The sequence below is a fragment of the Dermacentor albipictus genome, chromosome 1 (assembly GCF_038994185.2).
Source record: "Dermacentor albipictus isolate Rhodes 1998 colony chromosome 1, USDA_Dalb.pri_finalv2, whole genome shotgun sequence".
Taxonomy (NCBI): domain Eukaryota; kingdom Metazoa; phylum Arthropoda; class Arachnida; order Ixodida; family Ixodidae; genus Dermacentor; species Dermacentor albipictus.
Window position 1 is genome coordinate 28,396,680 of NC_091821.1, and position 24,883 is coordinate 28,421,562.

Here is a 24,883-nt window from a genome sequence, read left to right on the forward strand (position 1 = left end):
ATATATATATATATATATATATATATATATATATATATATATATATATATATATAGTTCGCCAGACAACAGTCTAAAGGCGTTTGCGTCTGTGACCGTCAGCCTCACCGCTACATTGCTCCAAGAGATAAAACAGAAGCATGCGTGAAAGTCTCTCTTCGTGCCCGCTACAAGTGCCGCGAGAACTCGGACTCGGCAATGTCCTGCAACGTTGCCATGTAGAGGGTGGCCAGCCATTTCTTTCTTCTTATCGCTGTTCCACTCGTACTGACTTGCTTCCTGCCAGCTTCCAGAAGCTTTTGCCAGAAACATGCGGAGTGGTCTCTCCACAGAAACCGTCTGGACTCGAGATCGCCGCTCAGCGACGCACCCGTGTTGCTTTGGCGAATATTTCCGTAGTCCAGATCCCCGCAGCTGGCGCCGTCAATCGCGAAGGTTTCTTTTTTTTTTTTCGCTGATCTCACCAGCGCTCGGTATTTGTTTTTTCTAAGACCCCGCGCGCGGGTGGCTTCATACCAGTTATAGAGATGCTCAAGGTTCCACAAAAGCTCGGTGAGCGAGAGCGCTGCTCCAAAGGCCATTGCGTTCGCCGGTGAAGCGTTGTTGTGGGGGGAAGAAAGAAAGAAAGGAAGAAAGAGAGAGAGAGAGAGAGAGAGAGAGAGAGCCGTTGCGCTTCTTACTGGTCGTGGAAGCACTAGCGCTCTCTGCAGCGACTACCGCCCAGTCAGCGGAAGTCACTTATGGTAGTCGCTGCTTTTCTGTGCGTTCCTCGAAGGCTCTTAGACGGGCCAGAAATTCAACCCCACCTGAACTTTCTGTACGTCCTGGGATCCCAGTGGAAGAGAACGCAAGCAGTGATTTGTGTCGAAGCACTTTTCCGCATAAAACGAGCCAACTGCCATTCCAATGGTTTGTTTGTACCTGATCGAAGGGAGAGTGAGAGAAGTTCGCTGGGACATACGCTCTAATATGCTCCACGAGCATTTTCGCTACCTCAATTGGCCGGTGCCTGTCACGACTGACCGCTGTATGCGCATACAAGCCACTTTATGAATATGGGCCAAAAATTCGCGCAGTAAGGGAAATAAAGATATCAATCAAAGATAACTCACAAGAAAAAATTTGAAAGATAATACAGGTATCTCATGAAAGATGTGAGAGATATGCAATATTGAAACAAGGAGTCAGGAAACGTATAGTACAGGGCAGGAGAGATAGTTCAGAGTGGACCTGGATGCAAAGTTTCGTTTTTCTCAGCCAAATAGTGACTGCGGAGTTGAAGATATAGATATATATATATATATATATATATATATATATATATATATACTTAGGTGGCGCTGCCTGACGGCAATGACGTAAGGGAAAAGACGGACAAACGGACACAGTAAAGCCGTTCTTGGACTCTTTAGCTGCTCTCGCAGAGGCGGGGGTGGAGGAGTGGGGGCTGGGAGGTAAGACAAAAAAAGCTGCTCTTCAAAAAAAGGAAGAAAGAAAATACACCCGAGACAAAACGGGGCACTGACATGCAGATAATGAAGACGTTGACAGTGTAGTCGATAGCTGACCACCATCATCGTTTCCAAGGTAGTCCTAGTAATGAGAAAAAGCGATCGCGTTGAGCATGCTGTGGATCTCAAGAGGGAAGAAGACGCCGGATATCGACGCTGACGATGAAGAAGAAGATAATTCGTTGAGAGCTGGAAACACAACAACAAGAACAAGAACAACAACACTGCAACTTCCAAAGTCGCCACCTCCAGGCAGCGTATGTTTGATTTGATTCATCTGGACAAAAGTGGACATGTTGGCAACTATGTAGTCGCCGGCTTCTGCACAAACCATAAATTGTTCCATGCATGAAGGATGATCACATGCGATGATATCAGAGCGTTCTGGCAATAATGCGCTTTTCCAAAATGAGCGTGCGCAGTCAATCTACAGGGTGTCCCAGTTAACGTCAGCGAAGCGGTATGGTATGGTATGAAGAACTTTATTTGGTCCTGAAGGTCAACCATAGGTAGACGCGGGCCGCTCCCACGTTGGGACTGTCAGGCCGAGCCCTTCAGCCACATCGCGGGCCTTCTGGACTGCCCGTAATTGGTCAGAGAGTGATTCGCTTTGTAGCATTTGCCGCCACCATTCTTCTTTCTTGTCACAGTCTGTGAAGACCGCGGGGCACTGCCAAAGCATGTGGTCAAGAGTAATGATGCCATTGCACTTATTACAGTTGATTTGAGTTTCCCTCTCAGGATAGATCCTGTTAATAAAATATGGACTTGGGTATGTTCTAGTCTGTAGCAAACGTAATGTGACCGCTTGGGCTCTGCAAAGCTTACCGTGTGGCAATGGGTACTCCCTTCTGCTTAAATAATAATGCTTCGTGATTTCGTTATATGTTAATAATCGATCCCTGTGTGCCCCGGGTGAAGTGTAAGTTGCTCGGTCTTGAAGAGCACGGCTAGAAAGTCCTCGTGCTGCTTCATTTGCCACCTCATTGAGGTTTCTCCGAGCTCCGTCCACTACCCCCAGATAGCGGTAAAAAATACAAAAAATTACAAGGTGCAAGATACGATTCGAAGACCGACGTTAATCACACACACACACACACACACACACACACACACACACACACACACACATATATATATATATATATATATATATATATATATATATATATATATATATATATATATATATATATATATGTGACGCACCTAGTCAAACTGTAAAAGCAGGCCGCGTACGAATGTAGTGTCCATTATCCCAAGTAAAGATCCACAGACCCCGTGAAAAGAAGTCACAAGGCGCATGATCACACGAGATACGGGGGCATCCAGTCGGCGTTGCATTGACATTGTTTAAAAACTGCAGAGAGGGAAGTAAACTGTGTCCTCTTTCTCCAGAGCTTTCTTGCGCCAGGAGCCCCACGGGTGCGACACGACGCCGCGTAGCCTTGGCAGCACTCACTCATGCTCCTAGTGGCTTCGTTTCTTTTGACAAAGGATGTATATCCCTCCCTCCTCCCCTCCCCCTCCCCACACACACTCTTGTACGATTACTTCAAAGCAGTAGCTACAGAGGGGGAAAAAGTGTTTTGACGTTCCCGTTGCTTGTAGTAGCGTATATAACTATACATATAACAGCGTATCCGTAATCAGCGATAATCGGCGTCCTTTAAGGCAAGGTCGACTTTGTAACCTCAAACTTACGAGGTGATATCGGCACGCGTTGTTGTTAATGGCTGCCCGATAGCGAGGCGAGGTCGTCGGAGCAGAGAAACCTTAGTCGAAGCTGAAGTGAGACTCGCCAAAAAAAAAAAAAAAAGCGCAGATTGTGGACACGCCAAATACATGAAGGTCGCATGTCCATCCTACTGCTAATGATGGTGCTTTCATAAATACTTTCCCTAGAGAACGAGGGCGTCCTCAATTATTTTTTTTTAAATTTCGGAGTTTTACGGGCCAAAACCACGAACTGGTAATGCGGCACGCCGTAATGGGGGACTCCGGATTAATTTCGACCACCTGGTGATTTTTAACGTGCACCAAATGCACGGCACACGAGCGCATTTGCCTTCCGCTCCCATAGGAATGCGGCTGCCGCGGCCAGGGTTGAATCGGAGACCTTGTGCCAGTAGAGAGAGAGAGACTCTTAATAAAAGAACAGAGATTTTTGCCGGCGCGTATAGAGCCACTGGCATGCTACTCTGCATCATCATCATCATAATCATAATAATCATCATCACAATCATCATCATCATCATCATCATCATCATCCTGACTACGCCCAATGCAGGCCAAAGGCATCTCCCATACTTCTCCAATTACCCCGGTCATCTGCTAATTGTGGCCATGTTGTCCCTGCAAGCTTCTTAATCTCATCCGTCCACCTAACTTTCTGCCGCCCCCTCCTACGCTTCCCTTCTCTTGGAATCCAGTCCGTAACGCTTAATGACCATCGGTCATCTTCCCTCCTCATTACATGTCCTTCCCATGCCCATTTCTTTTTCGTGATTTCAACTAAGATGTCATTAACTCGCGTTTGTTCCCTCACTCAATCTGCTCTTTTATTATCCCTTAACGTTACACCCATCATTCTTCTTTCCATTCTTCATTCCTACTCTGTATAGGGATGGGGAATGGGATTAGAAGATGCCAGAGGAGAATGGGAAAGAAAAGAGAATAAAAATAAATATGAAATGTGCAAGTGGACCTGATACTAATATCTACAGGTGACATGGCGGGTAAATTTAGGCTTTTGTATATGAAATGTTCATTCTTTAAAGCTTTTCTATCAGACCAATTTCTGAGAGGTATTTGAACATTAAATCAAAATTCAACTCCGATCCAGAATCACGCCTCAGGACGTGCCCTTTTGAAGGCGGAAAAAAGCCTGTATGTATATATCTTCGGTCGCATATCCTTCGAGGTGAACGGGCAAATCAGTGGTTCTTCCGTCCAGAAAAAAAAAGTGCTGATTGAAGGATTCCCCTCTGCTTCGTTTTTCCTCTCCTCGTCCACAAGGCAAGAAATTCTATTCCATCTTTGAAAGAGGAGCAATCTCAGGGTGAAACGAGTCAGCCAGCAAGGCCATCGCTATCAACAAGTCTCTCGTCCAGGGCCTCCTTCGGTAATATCGTGTTTCTTTCTTCGCGTGTTGCGATCACGTTGCGAGCCAAAGTGACGGCGGGCTGAAAGCTAGGAACGCGAATAACTTTTTCGAAGAGCATTGAAATAAAGATAACTCCACGCTGTTTCTAGGACACATGTGTTGACACAAACGTTGGCACCTCTGGTGAGAAAAAGAAACGCGTGTTAGCCTTTCTCTCTCTCACACACACATACACTTATGGTAGAGATAGTGCTTGCCTTTTGACAACTCAGCCCTAAATATGAGAATGGCTTAATTTTTGGCAGAATCGGGTAGCAATTGTTATTATCAATGTAAGCTTTGCCACCACGTCGGCGCTATTTTATCATGCATAGTAATAGAATGCGACTGAAGCTAGCAGAGGGAGGGGGGGGGGGGTGGCTGATTAGAATGGCGGGGAAAAAAAAAAACTCTAGCTTGGAACATCTCGTTGTCAGTGATAGCGTCGGTGCACTCGGCTGCACGTTTTATCAATGACCTATATAGAAAAGCTTTACGAGGTTTGCGACGTTGAAATGGAGCGCCCGTGTTGCTCATTATTTTGCCACCACTGCAATAAACCAAAAATAAGAAAAGAAAATCTTCCCGACAGCAAGACTGTTTTCGACATTTCTGCACTGGGTTCTCCATCCTAGCAACGTGGCGATTTCAAAGTTTTAACCTGTGAACAAGCGTTGTAAAGGAACAACCATTGTAAAGGGGATGTCGCTCAGCTGGAGCTTGCTTTACCTTCATTTGTATGCAACTAAAGCACACACCCGTGCACACGTTCGCCTTAGATTGTTCCCCAGCAAGTGCAGTAAAGAAGCACAGCTATATAACCAGGGCGGATTCAGGGCGGCCTCAAAAGTAGGGGAATGGGGGAGGGGAGAATAGGGGGGGGTGCACTCTGGATTCGCCAGTGTATATAACTGCTTTCCAACATACCCTGACAAACGCGAGCTAGTCTCACCTACCTAGCAGAGAACAAAAACTTAAATGTATAGAAAATGATCAATGGAGGTGACACAAGGAGATAAACGTGACGAAGAAATGTTCGACATTACGAAGCCTCTTTTATTTTATTATTTATGTTGGACACTGTTCTGTTGATTCTAAGCTACTGAACGAAGCAATCGCGGTGACTTCAGACTCCGGTATTAACCCTGCTCCACCTCCCTGATTTCTTGAGAACGTGGCGCTTTAGGCTACGGAAACTAGGCCCGACAGAGGCGCTGCGGTCACTTGCTTCTTCCGAGTTCGCGCTCGACCTCGTCTTGTCTGCGCGAGGCTGTGTTCGAACCGTGCGCACGAGGAAGACACGCTTGCGTGACACGTGCTCGCGACCCCCGGTGGCCGCCCCGTCGTCGAAGTGGCCTGGTCAGCCAGGAGGGTACACGCGGCGTGGTCCGAGCAGCCCCTGCGCGGCGCCTGTCTGGCGAGGCTCGAATTGCCGTGAATGAGCAGCCGACTTGGCGTATCGTCTTAGCCTACGCGGGCACAATCTGCGTCCTCGTTGCACAAGCTTTTTTTTACCGAGCCTCAGCGCTGTCGTTATCTGCAACGAGTTCCAGACCAAGCCCGCGGCCCGCGTCCGTGCGGTGAGTGTGACCTTTCGGGTGCGGAGACGCCCGCGAGCGGCACCAATTCCTCACGTCGTCACTTCCACGCAGTTGCCCCGCCTATCTGACCGCTTTTTTGGCTTCATCGTTCGCCGTATCTTGTTGCCGCTACGTAGCGTTTGACTTTCTCAAGACGCCGTCGTCAGCTTGCTTTTCTTGCTTGTACAAAATCCCCCTTCCATTGGTCCGACATGATGCAATGAGGCCTGGAGACAAGACGACGATAAGCGTCCATATTTCTTTTCCTTCACTCTTTCGCTTGTTTCGCTTTTCTGTCGTACACGAGGGCCCGTTTAGGAAGAATTAAAAAAAAATCGGCAGCCTTTAACTGTCTCGTCGTCAGTCCTTCAGCAAAGCGACGCGTTCGCGCCCCGCACATGGTTTCGGTTACAGGCGCGGTGTCGCATTTTGCAACACTGGTGGGTGGCCTGGTTTAGCTGTGATAAAGCAATTATGGTGTTTCGTTTCTAAAGAAAACTTACGTAGCGAAATTGTGCTTTCTTTATCTACAAGTGTCTCTGCTGTTCTCTGTGGGTATGCCCCATAGTACACGTAGTATAAGTTCAAGACGGAAAGATGCACTATAGCGCGTGCATCGCTACTAAGCGTTGTAACTATGTTTCCCTCATAAAATGGCTGCCCTCTGTACAAAAACGCTTCTCTCGTCGCACCATTCCCTTAGCGTTCACTTACGTTCCATTATTTTTGCCCTGCGAATCTGCTTTACCCGCAATGCATGGATGCTGCGGGAAAAGTAGAACTTTCCAAACTTTACTGTACTTTTTTTTCCTGCTAATAAATTTGTTTTAGACTGCAATTCCTTAAGAAAAAAAGGGGGGCAGTGGTTTTACTTCAAACGGATTTCTTTTTCTGTTTTTCTTGCCTAGGTAAGGTGATTATCAGTCTATAATTCCTGACGATAAACTTCGGCAAAATGCCTCAAACGAGAAGACGCCGATACGTATTTTATGAAACGTGTTTTACCGCGCCTTAAAACTTTCCTTTTGACAGTCGACGCCACTATAAGGGTGCATAAACAAGTACTGGCAGCTCTAGAGGAAGTCGGTTTTGGTGACGCTGATCAATTTCCTCGCCTAATGGCGTCGATTGCCCGCATATCCACAATGCCGCGGAGTTCGAGACCTACATTCGATAATGCGTCGACTAAATAGTGCAATATATCTAGGCAGGAGATTTTGGAGGATTCGTCATCCAGAAAAACCTTGACTTAACAAGAAAAAGAACGGTACTGTTGTTGATGCCTTATCACATGTTTCTGTCTGAGAACAGGACTGAGTCACTGACACACTACCTACGCCTGCTTGTCAAATTTGTAAATTTTTTTCAGCACTTTTACAGACTAAAACGATCCCTCATGGGAGAAAGATCCTCGGAGTTTTTCAGCCCTAATTGGCCATGCTACGAACAGCTCAAAACTACCTCAAAGAGGACTTCATTTGGAGTGCATGTGCGATCACACTTAGAGTTACGTCACCTAAAAAAGAGAAGGCGTTAAGGAACAGTAGAGTAGATTTTGTAGAAGTATTTAGCCTCCTTGATTGGGAACCATTCTATCGAACTTAATTTTCAATGGCTGGGATGATAAAAATGTGTCAAATTTGCGTCTGTGAAGTTTGAGAAGCGCAGAGATCAAGGTTTCTTTTTCGTACGACTACAAGCTATACTAAAATTGAAACCGGGTATAGCCAAACACGGTTGGAACGTAGATGCCACTGACTTCCACAAATGTAAACGATAACGAATAACGACATTTCAGGCTTACGTACAGCTCTTCGGGTTACGAGTAACAATAATATATGCGAGCGAAAATAATGAGGCAACAGCTCTGGGGCTTGCAAACACAGGAGAACTCATCACAAGCGTGCCTGATTTGACACAGAGCACTGCGTGGAATAAGTAATGGAGACGAGTTTAGGGTAACAACTCTAGGTGCACTGATAACGCACACTTCTGCCTTTTCTTTTTCTGTAAATCCCAAGAACCATTCTCGGAGGAGTGCGACAGAATGAAATGCCGCGCAGCAACATTTTGGCACAATTGCTTTGCCATGTTAGCTTCAGCACATATTTCCATCAGTCCGCTGCGCAAAGTGAAACTTTCAGAAAAGTCTAGAAAGAGAGGAATAAAAAGGAAATGATAGAAGGGGAGGTTGGCCGGAGCATATATCCGGTTGGTTATCCTGTACTAGGAAAAGGAAGACTAGGTACGAGAGCAAAGGAAACCGGAGAACACTAGAAACGATCTGAGACTCTGCGAGAGCGCCCCCACGCACAGTGTGTCGAAATGGTGGACGAAGTCATAGAGCGACACCCATCGTCACATGCAGATACCTACAGCGTCTACATAAAAGTCTATATTAAAACGGTTACTTTCAAGGCACCGAACACCAATGTAACAAGACCCTTGCTAAGCATATAGAGAGCAAATTGATCTCGAAAGATTGATCACTGCGTGTTCGTTTGTGTCTTAAACCAGTTGCGCTGCTTCCAACGACTTTGTTAGATGTGCGCTGAAGCGCGGGTCCACAACTAGCCGCAGGGAAAGGCATGCAGGAAGCCAGCGAGTCTGCACGATGTGACAATTACGGTTTGCTACGCAACGCTTGGCCCACCAAGCATCAAGTGCTGCACCCGAGCAGAGGCGCTCTTCATTTCATGCAGACAGTGCACGTGCGAAGAACTCGGAAGACTGTCTTGAGCAGAGCAGCTGGCATCTATTAGACTTTCCCTCATTCGCTCTCTTTCGCAACCACCGTTCTATCTGCTGGCAGGCGTTGTGAATATCATTTGTCACAGACACCCAAGTCGCACACGAGAGAGCGCGCATAGAGACTCGGTGCTTATTAGCCAAGCGAGACATCGTAGCTGCTCGTTAGTGCTGACTAACCGTAAGAGCGAAAATGCATGCTCACTCATTATGAAATACCGTACGTGGCCTGCATACAGTTCCCAAAAGTATATGAGATTAAATTCGGAGTGAGGTTCGGTGACAATTTACTCAATATTTGTACCACGTGCATGACAACCTGTCCGAAAAAATAACTGCACCACATAAATAATAACCAAAATAGCGCGTCGCGGCCATGTTTTCGTTGGTTCTCGGTTTCGCTTGATCAACAAACATTTTTTTTTCTTCAGTTTTGTATAACGTTTTGCGCTCCTGGCTCAAAACACTCCAGAAAGAGTTCGGAAGATGGCGGCAAGAAGGCATCAGCACGGATAAATTCTGCAGTTGCAAGACCTTTCTCTTCTTTTTTTTTTTAGCGTAAAAAGTCCGACTAAATTCAAGAGTCAAGAAAACTAACTAGCATATGCTTCCCGTCGAACACAAGTACTTTTAAAGTTCCTTTTAACAGCCAATAAATACGTATCATAAGGACTATAATGCAATGTGTTGAGCGCGGTGGAGCAATTGCCGGCAGCAACTGCAAGGCTAATCCCATTAGTAGCCTACAGCCACTCAACTCAACTCAAGTCAACTAAATATGTTGAGCGTTCTGGAATCGTCATTTTGTTGTGACATCTTTGTTGATCCCGTGCTCTTCCTTATTCTGCCTCTCTTTTCATTTTTTCTATGCCATATGCTCTAGCACGAAAATCTCAGGTAATGCGAGGCAGTACTTGAATTGCCCATTTGCAGCTCTGAGCGACACGGTGCACGGCAGCGTTCTTAGCCAGCACCGAGGGCGTGGTCGGCCAGGCCTTCCCGTGCGCGTGTAGTTGCAGAAAGGCGACCGAACATCGGTGCCGTATGCTGGAACAAGAACGCCAACGGCCGTAAGCAGCTGATAAATGATTAACTAACTAAATAAAAAAAATAACGAACTAGCGCCTTTGGCAGATTCGCAATATTAAGTGAGAGTATGAGGGTGGGTTGCGTAGGTTTGGCCCCAAGGAAATCTAGGCGTGTACAAACCATATATATTCACCCTTCCGGGTTGGTTGCCGACAAGTCGTAACGCAGCGAGTCTTCGAAACAGTTGTGGGCACCATTGAATCGTTTTCTCTCTTTTTTTTTTCTTCTCGTCGTAGCGAGAGTTCGTCTTGCGCTCCTCAAGGTCTTACGTGGGAAGCGAAACAGCGCGCGTCTATAGTCCGGGCTGGTCGCCTTGTCTCATGCAGACTACCAAAGCGTCGGCGATACTTCCTACACGCATTAGCTGAACATTTCGTTTCAATATTTTTTTAAACATTGATCAAACAGGCAACAAATATATTTGCTTCCGGTTGGTTAAGCTTATTGCAATATGTCACAAAGAAATAAAACGTGACGACTTAATGGAGACTGATTTTCAGCGTTTACAGCGTGCGTCACAAAATACAATAGCGTAGCAGAGTAAGTTCCACCGCGACTTTTGCATTGTCCCTGGCCTTCTGCAGCTTGAAGTTCCCTTTCGAGAACACATATAATATGTTGTGGTTAAGTGAGAAATTAAGCTCATAGCCAGAATTCCGTTGCAAAAGGTTTCGTCGCTATTATCGCACAAGTAACAGCGACCCATTTTGGCTCCGTTGCCACACACTGCATTAACTCGAACGCAAGCACGTCAATGCTGGGCTCGCTAACATTCTGTCGTTAATTTTGTTTCACAGCAGCAATGCACGGAAATTGTAACTAACGCTTGGTTGCGGCAGCACGGCTTTTTGACAAAAACTAATGTTCAGTTAATTTCGTCATAAATTTGCCCCACTGTGTGCGTTTAGCAAAAACGAAAGTTGCGCCAAACGCCTAGCGGCACAACGCAAGAGAAATAACGTACAATTAAACGACACGTAATGAGATTATATGTAAAAGAAATTAAACCTCTGAACAAAGCATACTTTTAATTGAAACAACGGAAGAAAGGATCAGTATCAGCTTCGTTGTGATTACGCAAAAACCACGCCTCCGAAATGCGCTACTTTCATTACGTAAAACAAGCTCCGAAAATGCGTCTGAATAGAACTTCTACAGCATCCGAATTAAAGACGTAAAAAAATAATAATAGAAAAGAAATCTGCGCTATAACTGTGTTGCACCAGAGTAGCGCAACTATCTGCCCCTTTCTTCGCACTGAGCCGAAGACTCGGGCCGGAAGTTCCGGATCCCACTGCCTCTTCCAATATGGCGGTATCGTGACGATGCCGCGCTTGGACGCGCCCGGCGCATGTGCTCGCTGATCGCGTGCGCTCGCCTGGACGCCTCTCCCCCTCCCCTCACGGAGCGGCAGCCGCGGAGCGCTGCGGTGGCTCAACTTCGAAAAGAGCGCTGCACCTCTGACGCGCATCGCGGGAAAAACAACACTCGGGACAAGCGCTCGAGGGATTGCTAGCACGGCTCGCACATGTGGATGCGTGCGGGTGGTGCACTTCTACAGCCCGAGCGAGTTCATGCTCGTAGGACGATACTGAAGCAGGAGAAACGAGCTGCGCCGCTAATGTAGAAGAAGAAGGTACCACCGGTTCACCATAGCGGCAAAGAGAAGGAGCCAAAAGAAAAATGCGGCACTTGCACCGCTTTTTTCTTTGCGTTTGAAATAAAAAAAAAAGATGTAGTGCAATACCGGTGGCTAGGCGCAGAGACAAGATGACAAAACTTACCGCAGCGTCGGCGCTGGACGGCAGGTGGAGCAACAGGACGAGTACGAGACCGAGCGCAGATGCAGCGGCGGTCAGCCGCGGCCGAGCGGCTTTGTCCCGGCCGGGGGGCCTCGGCATGGTCTCGCGCGCTCGCTGGTCGTCGCGCTCCCTCCCCCGTGCGCTGGTGCTGTGCCTTTTTTTACTGGGAGACCGCGTGTTCTCTGAGCGAACGCGTCGTGTCTGTGTCTTAGCGGCGCACTCCCGAGCAGCGGCCGCGCTGGCAGCCCCGCTGTGAGACAGCTCCTCTCGCTGCTGCCGGCCCAGTCAGCGACGGGCCACCATGCTCTGCCGGCGGCGAGAGAGTGCCTCTTCCGCTCCTCGAAGGAGCACGTGGGCTTCGCGCCGCGGTATCCGCCCTCCACCCGGGCCACACCACGCAGCAGCAACGGCACTCCGCCGCGGGAACTATTTTTCCGGAGGCGGGCGCCCAAAGGCGCGTCTCCAACAGCTGGCCTGCATGAGCGTAACGTCCGTCCGTCCGCGTGTTCGGTTTCGCGACGGGACCTCTTGCTTCTCTCTTCTTTCTCGGGCGCACCCCCCCCCCCCCCTCACACACACGCGCGCACACCACCCCCAGCCAGCCGGGACCCCCCTTACACGCCCGCTTTGCTTCTTGACTTTTTCTACTTTTGCTTCGCTTTGCTTGTCCAGCAGGCCGCCCTCGCCGTCTTGTGTGGCGGCGGCCAGTGTAGATTTTCAAAGAGGAGAGCCCACGGCCGGGAGTGCCGCTAACCCTTAGCAGGGCCGGAGTAGTTTCATTGAGAAACGGTTCCTTATCCGCATCCGGACAGGCCTTGAATTACGGTGTGTGGGAAGCAACGGGGCCCCTCGTCGTACTTGCGGCATCCAAGGCTCTGGCCAGATAAAAGAAGCGCGTCATCACTTTTCTTTTTCTTATTCTTCGCGATGGCTATCCTGTGACACGGCATCGTCGCGCGATCTCGGGGTGCGGCGGATCCGGCTAGTTTAGATCAACCCTTGAAGAAGAAAAAAAAAAAAAGAACGTTCAAAACCGTTACCCAGCAGTAATTTGTCCTTGGTGCGTTGGCTTGCAGACGTTGAACGCTTACGACGGAAAAAATGTGAACCGTTGTTCTTGTGTTTCTCGCTAGATAGCGGACAAAATGAGTTCAAGGACAGGCAAGGTAGACACCTTGAAGAGCGGAGTGCTTCTCGCCGATAAAAGCAGCAAAGTGCACCACTGTTAAAAGTCTAACTTGTAATGAACTTGTTTGTTATCTACCAGAATGTTATTAAGGTGCATATTTTGTTTAGGTGCACTATTTTTTCAGTGAAGCAAGAGCGTTTAAAAGCAACACAGAAAATGATTGTAATTTTAATTGAGTAGCTTTTCAAATACACTGAAAACCCGTTAGGATGAACCCGACTAAACAGAATCTTCCGATATGCCGAACAATGTGCAAGCTCTTGGTTGGTTTCCCGTAGGCAACGTGCAAAAAGAATAACGGCCCTCTCGGTTAGAACTTCAGCAGCTGTCACCTACTTGGCTCTGCAGCCTTCTCCGCTCAACAAGAGGCCTGGAGTGACCCATAGAAGCAAATTGCCTTCATGTCGACATAAGACAAACAACTACGCCAGTGTCAACAAGATGGGAAAACCTCTAGGGCTGGCATGGAAGGTCATCGAGGTGCCTTTGCAGGCTGAAAATTATGGTGAGGACACTGCCGAGAGAGAGAGAAAGCAAGGAGAGGTTGACGCTCGTCAACCAGACAAGCGTACGTCAGGTTTGCTACCCAACACTGGTCAGGAAAAGAGGGGATAGAAAGAGGGAGAGAGCTAACACGGTGTGTGCGCGTTGCACTGTGCGCAGCGAAGCGCCCTGACACTAAAGTCCAGTCCATGCAGCTGCTATAATCCGCAGATGTTGGGCCGCCATAATTCAAACAGCACATATATCATGGTCGGCGGCAAAGGAAACAGGGCTCCTGTCTTTGAAGTAAATCTTGGTGCTTCCCCATAGCTGGTGATGCGCGTTGAAGTCACCTGGGATGACCCCGGGGGCCATGGTGGTACTGAGCAGTATGTTGCAGTATGTCGTTAGCAGTAAATTGCGGCATTTTTGACTTCTCTGCGATAAGAAGGCTGCGGATGAACCGCAGTTCTTGCTCGAGATTTGCAAGCACTGTATCAAAAGCATCCAGGAATTGCAGCGCAATGCGCGCTGACGGAGTATGCAGCCTACTCAAGAGTATGCGAAGGGTATTCATGGGAGACCGAAGTATCGCAACCACTTGCCGGTCTTCTTCGGGCAATTTGTCGGGAGCCGACGCTGTGACTCGACCGCGGGGCGCTGTATCACTTGAAGCGCCGAGAAGCCACAAGAGCCCGTGGTTCTCACACGTGATGCTGCTGTTAATATCGTAAATATTTTGGTGCGCTTTTTCAACACGGGGGAACTGAAAGTTTCTTTTTTTTTTTTTGAGAAAGTTCAGTGAAATGTCGGCTTCGGAGAATAGCACCCAGATTTTCAAAGCACACGCATTCAAAAAATGCTGAATGGTCTGATTAAGAGGGCATAAATTGACGCTTTAAACCATGCAAGTGCTATAAATATAATCAATAATAAATATAAATATAATCGTTTTGATTTTAATATTTTAATATACTGGGATAGCGGAATTATTGTCTGTCTATCACCTCTGGTTAAGACGAATTTCTGATAGGACGAACAATTTTTTTTGTCCCTTCGACTTCGTCTTAGCGGGAGAGAGAGAGAGAAGAAACTTAATAATGAATGGTCCGGCAGTTTTGTCTTAGCGGGAGTACACTGTTGCATAAGCATAATTACTACACCATAACATAACAGTTCTCCAGTAGTAACCACATAGCAGAGAGAAGAGGAAGCTAAATGTTCCCCTTGAAAAGCACCAATGTTTTGCGAAATGTCGCGGAAGCGAGGTCAAATGCCATAAAATGTAGGCACAGCTTGTCAATGCCGTTTCTTGCGAATTCATGGCTGCCCAAAGAAGGTTGTGTGCGAACAAGCGCAAGGCTCTAGTCTATCCTGTCTGCGGACATAAGCTCGTATTTAGTAGTGGCCCCAAATGACACTTTTAAAGGAACAGCAAAACTAAATATGAACTCGTCAACACTAAACTTCTAAATAATACCGGTTGTCACTGGGAGTCTGGAGTATGTGAAGCGAGGAACCTAGGTTCAAGGAACAAGGAATCAGCTATATTTTGACCCGTCTCACATGGAACCGACTTCACACCCGGTTTATTAATGATGGACTCGGAAGTAGAAGAGGATACAGCTAACAAGTATACCTAGTGATATACCTGGCCGATAAGAAACAGCACCATGGATTGTTGCCAGGTGCCTTGGATGCCATGTAGCATGGTCTAGCACTCTAAATTTTTGACGTATAGTATGGTGAATTGAGCTCGTGCATGTGTAATGTTATGTGAAACGAGCAGAATTTATGTACAGCCCCTAACGGTGGGTTCGTACGTACTACCTGGGCACTACGTTGGAAGCGCGACGTGTGGACGTTTCTATACCTGGGCAGCTGAGCGATGTTTCCCAGGCGGAAATATGGGACAAACTTCATATATATACTTGCACGCTGCTATAGTCCTAACCATAACCTATACTGTGCAGTCTACGTGGAAGTTATAGCTCGTATGGGGAATGGTGGAACAGTTTACTTTGCAAGCTTGGCGAGTGGCCTGCATGAGCTTGCTTTATGACAATACGGTCCGATCCTCAAGCGCCGAACGATGCTGCAACTGTACCACGTCGAAATGCATTCAAGGCCGCCAGTGACAGGCATATAGCTATGCTGCATGATATCCATTTAATTTGTAGACGCGCCTATAGGACTGTCAAGAAGCTCGCTTCATCCCCATCTTCTGCGGAGTAAATTTTATAACGAGCTAAATCTTTACAGCAAGCCACCTCGGGATTTTCTTGTCTTAAACCTGCTGGAATGGCAGGCGTTGTGCCCCTTCCGGTGGCAGTTGCCAGCCTGCCCCTCGCTTTCCCTTTCCTAATACCTGTGTATATGTGTATATGTTTTCAAAACAAATAATAATAATAGGCCCCTTATAGAAGCATGCCGAACATGTTTAAATATATGAAATTTACTTGCAAAGCTACATGTCTGTTTATATTTTGCAATACTGAAGTTTACGTTCCAAGTTTCTGCTGTGGTGCGTCAAGTAGTCTTTTAGAGGGAACAGTACTCCGTTTGTAAAACCTTTAAAACAACTTTCTTGCGCAACTACTACTTCACCATGGCGGCGCGCCCTGTATGGGCAGCAATTAGCTGCAGCGTCGCTACTTTTAGCGGCAGTCACTTACTGGGCACCTGTACTGCGTTAAAAGACGGTATTATAAGCTTCAGATTATCAGCGTTTTCAGGAAAGATGACGCGCAGCTGTGACAAGCCACTGCGCGGCAGACGACTTGAGCGAACCGCGCGCGCATGTGCCTCATCCTAAGTGGCCAGCACGGCACTAATTTTTGCTCCAGTTTATTTGTCAAGGAGGTCGCAGAAGCAGTTTTTGCTATGCAGAGATGGCAACTGTAAGGTTTTGTAAAGGGACCACACCGTATCACTTCAGTGGCGTGTCGGAACTGGTCTTGGATGATGTTACCCGGTTTTCATTGGACGCCACCGTACATGGTAAATCAGATTTTCACAGTCTAACATTGACTCAATATCACCACAGGCTTTTTGCACAGCGCCTCTGCTGCTCAGCGCCTCTGCTGCATATGTCTCGCCTTGCTTGCGTTCTTCTGTGGAGCTGTCATTTGAATACCATGACTTGCAGCTGTCAGAAAAATTCTTATACGAGGACGAATCAGAAAGTATTTGCCCCTAATTTTTATTGGCCAAAATAAGGTACATACAGGTAATTACAAATATACATACCATTCTACGTACCTTACACTAATTTTCTGCATAGTCCCGACACCGGTTCGGACACTTGTCTCATCGCAGCACTAAGTTTGAGATGCTCCTGTGCCATGTTGTTGTCAGTTAGTGACGCACGTGGCCTCCCCGAACGCTCATTGCCATGCAAGTCTTCACGGCCTTTTGCGAACTCGCAACACCACCATTTCACACTTCTCATAGCGAGAAGCCTTTCCCCATACGTGGGCTGCATTTCCCTGTGGATTTCGGTGGGTATTCGTCCCTTGCTCCATAGGAAACGAATCACACTTCGTTGCTCGTACGTTGTGGACGTGTGAAGTACAACCACAATCTCCAACAAGTGACAGCAGCGCTGTGCCGCGGAGCTACCGGCAGATAAGGCCGGGCCGGTCCAAGAAAGGTCCACCACTGGGAATGGACATGTTGACTTCGCATATACAGCCGTAATTTGGCTAAAAAATAGGAGCAAAGACTTTCTGATTCGCCCTCGTATTTGGGAATGCCATTGACGCAGACGGTCTTGAGCCTTGTTGAAGCCTTTGTTGAAGGAAATACTCATAGAGAATAAGGCTGTGCATATATGACGAGTTTTTTTCAAGTTCGTGAGGGGCTGACGAAGCAACTATTCGTCAGCTCCTATAATGCCGTGCTCGTCTCGAAAATCCTGTCGGCATGCAGTTTCGAGACCCGAGTGTTCTTTGATGGTTCGCTATGAGAACCGTTCGCTTTGCCGTTTACGTCACATTGCGCGTCACACGTCGCGGATAATGGATGAGCACAGTCAGAGAAGGGGTCAAAATATTGTGCGATGCTCATATTCTAATTCTGTTAAACACTGTCCCGGCGCATGCTATACTCGTCGAAGAGGGGTGCAACCCAATATCCGTACCTCAACAGCCTCAACCACTGTTCACTATTAACCACGTTATACCGCACATCATGGGTCCATGCAGCGCGAGCCGAGGAAAATGAAAATGTCCGTCATGGCCAGAAAATTTTTCAACTAGCACAGAATATGCACATTTACACAGATTTGGGATGATCGAGTGGGAGCTGCTTGACTCTTTGTTGTGGCGTAGGCTATATTGTGTCGTACGCTATTCGATCCGACGTCAGAGACACGCAAAGCGACATCGCAACTGATGCCATGAATATTAGCAATAAGTAACTCTGCTGCACATACTCAAAAGACGCTGCATATCAGGGTGCGGAACATCGAATGACGCCGGTATTCTGAGTACGTGACACCCGCCGCCGGCGACCATCGACGAATCATACCGAGCAGTGTGCTCCAATGGGTGTCGCTGTGCGGAGACACAGCACACAGAAGGGCAAGGCTGGCCTCCGGCCTACACTATCTAAGGCAGGGCGACTTCGCTGCTGACTTCACCGCCACATGCCCCCTCTAGTCCAAATAGGCATCGCGCTCGGCCATTGGCGGCTGGTTGTGTGCGGCACAGGGCCGTGCGGCTATACCTCACGGTGAATGCCAGCTACAACCACGGTGCCTGCACACCTGGGCGCGTCACAACTCTCACAAGTTTCCACAGTGAGAGCTCCTGAGGCGAATAAAAGCTATTCTGTGCAGTATACGCAGAAGTGTGGCTGCTTTCTTCGATTATATATCGTAGAGATCTTCAATTCTACAGAGAGGACATGTATTATACCAGGTGGAAACGTTTTTGTTTTCAAACACTATGGAGCAAAATATCAGTACCGAAAGGTCAGCTTTTACTTTACGATATCCCTCTGCTTGTCCCGTTCTCTAAATGTATCAGAATAAACACCGAGTGTTGGAAGTCTTACTTACTTCATATTGTCATAGATAAATTTTAAAATATACAATGAATGATTTTGCTTACAATAGGCTCGTGTTTACATTTCAGGCTTCTATACGGAGGCGGAGGTAGACCTAATGCTTTGTTCGAAATAATGTGACGCAACGAGCGCGATGATTAGAAGCGTACATGTGAGAGCGATGAAGTGCACACTTGGCGCCGGCAATATGCATATATTACCGGCCCTTGATGGGCGATAAGTTTGGAGACAACTCGTATACATCACAGGAACTAAAAGGGCAGCTTACAGAGATCGGGCAACGTGCGGTTGTCATATACGCTTCTTGTTCCTCTTCATAGCCACCTCTTGTATGCCTAGAACTCACACAAATTCCAGCTGTGACGTCATGCCGACAGTTTGGCGTAGGAGTCACCGCTGGATCAAGCAAATGGAGATCGGCGTCCACGTTGCGCGAAGTGCGCCCTCGACCTCGTGGGCCTAATTAGAGTAATGATGGCAATCTGCACCGGCGGAAGTTTCGTTGGAAGTCAGAAATAAAAAACTGGGGCGAGTTTCCTGTCGAAGAGCGTCGGTGACAGTGGTGGAGAAGCAGACAAGTTTGGCGCCCTGTACCTGACTCGTCAAATTCGGTTCACAGCGTATGACGCAGCTAACTCTTTCGTTATGATTTCGCCTGACCCTTCCCTTCCTATTGCCTGACCTAGTTGAACAGCATCAGTATGATGCTGAACACAAGAGAGATGTTTACAAGAAGGTGGAGGCTTGACGTGATCAACAGTGGTAGAACAAGAAATTTCGCTGAAGCCGACGTTTCGACAAGGGGATTCATTGAAAGTGACAAGGGAACTTGTCCTAACGAAGACAAGTGCACTTGTCGAAACGTCGACTACAACGACATTCTTTGTCTTACACCACGGTTAATTACATCAATTGGATGGAAGTTCGAGTAGTTTTATGAGGCGCATTTTCATGCTCTGTTATCGTGTACCCGTGGTTTTGTACATGACCCAAGTTCAGAAAGTAGAACCACACGAACCGTAACTGACTGCGTTTATGTGCGCATTAGCTTTAAAGCATGATGGCTGCGTCGACCCCAGTTCAGCCAAGATTCCTCAAAGTCGAGCCCCAGTACATTCCGACATCAGTCACAGCACCTTTATAGTGTATAGTGAACGAAGCTGCACCGCATGTCCCAACCTGACAGGTGTATGTATCCGCTCACTTTATTGCCGCATATGTTATATCGGCTAACGAAATAACAGAATGGACAAATGATAAGTAGGGTCAGTCGTTAGTGACGTTAGTAGGGTTAGAAGCGCCCTCTACACCACATCCCCTCATGTAGAAAATGTGCACTAATTACAGGCTAATTACAGGTCCAATTTCTTTGGCGTCAAAATGCATCGTTCCAATCGAGTGTACCGAGGCGCCGTTTCCGGGCAGTCTGCGTCTGGCAAGCAAGGCACACTTTCGCGGGGAGCCTCCAGAGAAACCACACCACCAAGCTCAGCACCCAAGAGTTCTCGCGCACTGTCAGTTGCCTCCGCTGTCTCCGGCACTGGTGACGGCGCCTTCGAACCAGGTGACCCGCTACGACCAGCAAAGAGAAGAAGCAGATGACGGTTCCGCTGAAGCGCATTGTTCGGTGTTTCCACCACGTAGTATCGCGGACGCTGACCACGACTTAGCACCCGAGCGGCACACCGAGCATCTGTCACCCAGACGTTCTGGCCAAGTTGTAGACCTGGTAGCGGTCGAGCACAGTGGTGACGGTTGTAGTCCGTGGTCTGCCTGCGCCTAGCAGCTTTGTCACGCACTTTGAAGGCTTCGTGGTCAGGCAGTTTCAGAGTTAAATGGTCAACAACTTTTGGGAAACGGCTGCGCAGGCGCTGACCCATCAAAAGCTGAGCTGAACTGAAGCCTGTTGAGCCGGGAGTATCCCTGTACACCAGCAACGCCATGTGACGGTCCACTTTCTTCCTCCACAGTTCCTTCACCGTTCGCACTGCACGTTCCACTTCCCCATTTGACTGGGGGAAAGCGGGGCTACTCGCGCAATGAGTAAAGCCGTACGCCGATGAGAAGTCTGCAAATTCTTTCGACGAAAACTGTGGTCCGTTGTCATTCCGAATGATTTCAGGCCTACCAAATCGAGCCATAATGCCTTATAACGCATTAATGACTGACTTGCTTGACATTCCGCACAGAGTCAGTACTTCTGGAAACCTAATAGGAAGTCATGACCTTCAAAACTGAAGATAGCTGCTCCCATTTGTTGCCACGGCAGCTCTGGGGTAGGCGTCGGTATCATATGTTCTGCCCTCTGCTGTCTTACAGTTGCCCATTGTTCGTAGTTTCTGACCACTTCTTTAATTCTGCGGCTTATTCCAGGCCACCACACCGACTCGCGGGCTCTCGCCTTAGACCGAGCCACTCATAGATGAACTTCGTGCACCAGTCGTAAGGCATCCGCTTGAAAGGCTGCAGCAACAGCCATGGCAGTCGACCTTTCACCAGAAGTGAGTCGGCAACCGAGAGTTCACCACGGTGTTTCCAGTACGCTATCCAGTTTATAGGTAGTCTTGTCTTAGACGACCAACCGTAGTTGCAGAACTTGACCAAGGTAGAGCAGACGCCATCAGACGCGTGATGCTTTCTCATTGTTTCCAAGTCAACGGGCGCGCTAGCTCTCACCAACGGCTTCCACGACCACTTGCATGTATCTTTCAAGGGAAGCAATTGCAGCGCCCGAAGAACCGAGCCCTTGCAAATGTGTCCGCAGTATGCATACTGCCGATACATCTTCAAGGGCTAGCCGCTAGCCTGGAACGTACAGTACCTTGAACTCATAGCGCATCAGCTTCAATCGCAGACACTGTATCCTGGGTGGCAGCAGATCCACCTCCATGTCACCCAGAAGTTTTGTTAGCGGATGATGGTCTGTTTCAGCGACGAATTGGAGGCGTTGAAGAAATTCGCCATAGCGCTGCATGGCCCACGTTACAGCTAAGGCCTCCTTTTCCGTCTGGCTGTATATCTGCTCAATCTTCGTGAGCGAGCATGAAGCAAAGGTCACAGCCCGTCTTTCGCCCATTGGCTGATCCTGCATCAGGGCCGCTCGAGCCAAAAAGAACTTGCATCGGTGGAGATAACCGTTGGGCGAGTTGTGTGATAGCAGGCCATGCAGGTTTCCGAAGAAAGCATACCTTTTACTTTTTCGAAGGCTGTTTGCAGAGGTGGTCCCCAGAACTAAGCTGTGCGCTTGCACAGCTTTGTTCTATCCTTCCCATGAATTTTCAGACACCTCCGACATCCACAAGTGGTTCCATCTCCTGAACAGCTTCAATTTTACCTGGGTCTGGAGAAACGCCTAAGAATTCGGCGCTTCACACGCCGAACCTGCACTTTTCCTTATTTCGGTAAGCCCTGCCCTGCGTAACAGGCCCAACACCTCGCCGCGTCTTCTGTCGTGCTGTCCTCAGTTGCAGCCAGACACCAGAATATCATCCATCATGTCAACCATGCCTTGCAGCCCCTCCAAAATGCGGGACATCCGGCGCTGAAAGTACTCTTGTGCAGACATAATGCGGAAAGGTAGGCGGCAAAAGCTGTACCTACCGAAAGGTGTTATGAATGTGGTAAATTTGTGGATGCATACCGCTAGTCTGATCTGATGAAAACTAGATGTCGCATCCAGCTTTGAAATAACCTTCGCCGCTCGGAGGAGTTCTATAACTTGTTCAACCATCGGTAGCACGTGTCACTCCCGGAGGAAGTACTTGTTCAATTTAATCAAGTCCACGCATATGCGGTAGCTACCAGATTCTTTCCGCACCACCACCACCAGGCCGGCGCACCATTGTATCGGCTTCGTGACCCGTCTAATTATGTCCTATGTTTCCAACCTGTCAAGCTCGGATATTACGACAGGGCACAACGGAATGGGTATCATTGTCGGTATGCTTAAAGGGACACTAAAGGTTAATATTAAGTCAACGTGGACTGTTGAAGTACCATCCCAGAAACCTCGAAACGCTTATTTCCTGCGAAGAAGAGACTTATTTTAAGAGAAAATGCGTTCTGAAGCGTCCGCGTACCTCTAGCGCAGGTCAAATCGCCCGCCCTCCGATCGAGGAGTGGTGATGTCATGGTCTCATCTATGACGTTGCGCCGTCGGTGAGTAAAACGGCCCCCGCAGACGGCGCTACGGCTTTTCTGCGCAAAACGCAAACGCGCGGCCAGAAACAGAGCCAAGGCAGAGCCGACAGCAGCGCGAAAGCGGAACTATGGCGGCTAGCGGAAGGGAAAGCGCACGACGATAAGCTGGTTCTTTAGTTTATGACGCCAACTTTGACGCTAGTTGCAATGGACGATCCTGACAACAACACATTGGCTCGCGATGCTGGGCTCGACTTCAGCGATTTATGCACTGATGAACGTCACCTGCTGCTGAGGGCTCGCGCTGCCGGCGTCGTTGCGTACTACTACGACGGCAACTGTATGTCATGGCTGTACATATTCGCACATTTGTAGCTTTTCCTTCGTGAAAACCAAATGTCGCACTCACCGCCCCGTCTTCGACCTGCAGTTGTTCTTGCGCTTCGGAGTATGCAGGCAAGACCGACGGAACAGCGCTACGGGAAAGCATTGCTTTGAAAGGCACTCCACACGACTTCAGTAAGTCGGCGTTGAACTCGTAATCCTCTGGACGAAAGGGCAACGAGCACACTATGCGATTTTTCGGCTCTTTGGCAACGCGATGTGGCAGAGGTACGGCACTTAACCACTTCGAACGGAGAGGTTCACTCGTTGGCACACAGTGATAAGTAACGTTGGATCGCTGCTGCAACTGCCCTTGGCCAAGTTCCGCGGACTGTTCGCGCATCCCACGACATTACATGGACGTGGCATTCTCGCTGCTTGTTCCAAATGCAAGTTTCGCGAGCCAGAGAACCAGCGCAGGACGACGCGATAACGAAACAACTGAAACTCCAAAGCGCGCGCGGCGCTGAGTCGACCGAGCAGAGTCGAGCGAAAACGAAACCTTTCGATCACCCATACTACTGAAGGGTAACGTCGAAATGTTATTTTTTTCTTAGAATCGAACAGAAGTAGAGAAGTAGCATTTTCTTCCGTCTTATAACCTAATGGAATGATCTTTTTAATACGAGTAGTTGAGTACTAGTGACATAAATTATGATGAGGAGTGCCTTCGTCATCGGGCTAGTACCGGAATGTCGCTGGGGGGTCTCAAATCGTGTCATGCATTTACCTCAATTTCTCGGTAACCAAAGCTCTGTTCGCGATTATATTGACGCCTTGAACGTTGTAGAGCATTGCTTTATCACTTTAACTTGACTTCATAGTAACGTGTCCCTTTAAGGAAAATTGAACGGACCCTGGCTCTATGCCGAGCTCGTGCGGTTCCACTAGCACGTCGAGACCTTCTGTGTGATTGGTGTCGTTTGAATGCACAAAGAAAAGTCCTCAGCACCACGTTCGACAAGATTGGAAACCGTCCCATCACGGAAGCCAGAATTCATGGACCACGGTCCCAGCCGACATCAGCACGAACTTCTTTAAAAGCGCTAGTGTGCTTTTTAAAAGAAACGGGACTCACTGAAAAACTAAAGCATGTGCGAACTGATGCATTCCTTTTGTTTTCTTTTTAACCTTCTCTTGTTTTGTTATCTTTTCTGCCCTAACCCCATTCCTTTGTGCAGAGTAGCCAACCGAACATTTAATCTGGTTAACCTCTCTGCCTTTCACCTCTTGTTTTCTTGCCTTCCTTCCGAGATTTTCGAACAGTCCTTCACTGCTGGACTTCTCGTCCGGAGTCATACCTTCTACAATTTTGACGACTTGCAGTGCTTGAATGGCTGGAGAACCCAGCAGAGGCACCGTTTGCGAGCGCACCAGGTACATTTTCTGCTCTGCCGTTTAGTCTCTTCATCTCAAGGTAGTCCAGAAGGTGCCCAAAACCACCAGCGGCTGCCCTCCGGGGCCCGTTAGCTCAGCTCCTTGAGGCTCGAGACGCGCAGGAATTCCAGAGAACGTGCTTGGTACGACATAAGCTTCCGCGCCACTATCGACCCTGAACTTGAGCAGTGTCCCCCTTGATTTCCACGTCAACGTACTTGGCCAGGGGCAAGTTGACTGAGCCAACCTCGTTCAACCCTATAGTTGACACTAAAGAACTGCACACCGCCGCGAAGTGGCTCTTTTTTCGGCACTTGTTGCAGAGAGCGCGTCGAGCCCGGCATTCCGTTCTTGGGTGGGACGCTC

The 24,883-nt window shown here is 48.2% G+C and overlaps 1 protein-coding gene and 1 long non-coding RNA gene across 2 annotated transcripts in view; one reads left to right on the plus strand and one right to left on the minus strand.

Moving 5' to 3' along the window:
• Positions 1-12,213, minus strand: part of LOC135906042 (collagen alpha-5(IV) chain-like) — a 105,807-nt gene extending 93,594 nt beyond the window's left edge. Inside the window, exon 1 of the mRNA XM_065437188.2 lies at positions 11,857-12,213. Coding sequence (XP_065293260.1) covers positions 11,857-11,973 — 117 coding nt within the window. The 5' untranslated portion in view covers positions 11,974-12,213. The remainder of the gene's footprint in view (positions 1-11,856) is intronic.
• Positions 5,953-20,723, plus strand: LOC135906044 (uncharacterized). The gene is made up of 3 exons (XR_010565607.2): positions 5,953-6,235; positions 9,917-10,053; positions 19,975-20,723. It is a non-coding gene; the product is annotated as an uncharacterized lncRNA (long non-coding RNA).
• Positions 20,724-24,883: the final 4,160 nt, after the last annotated feature.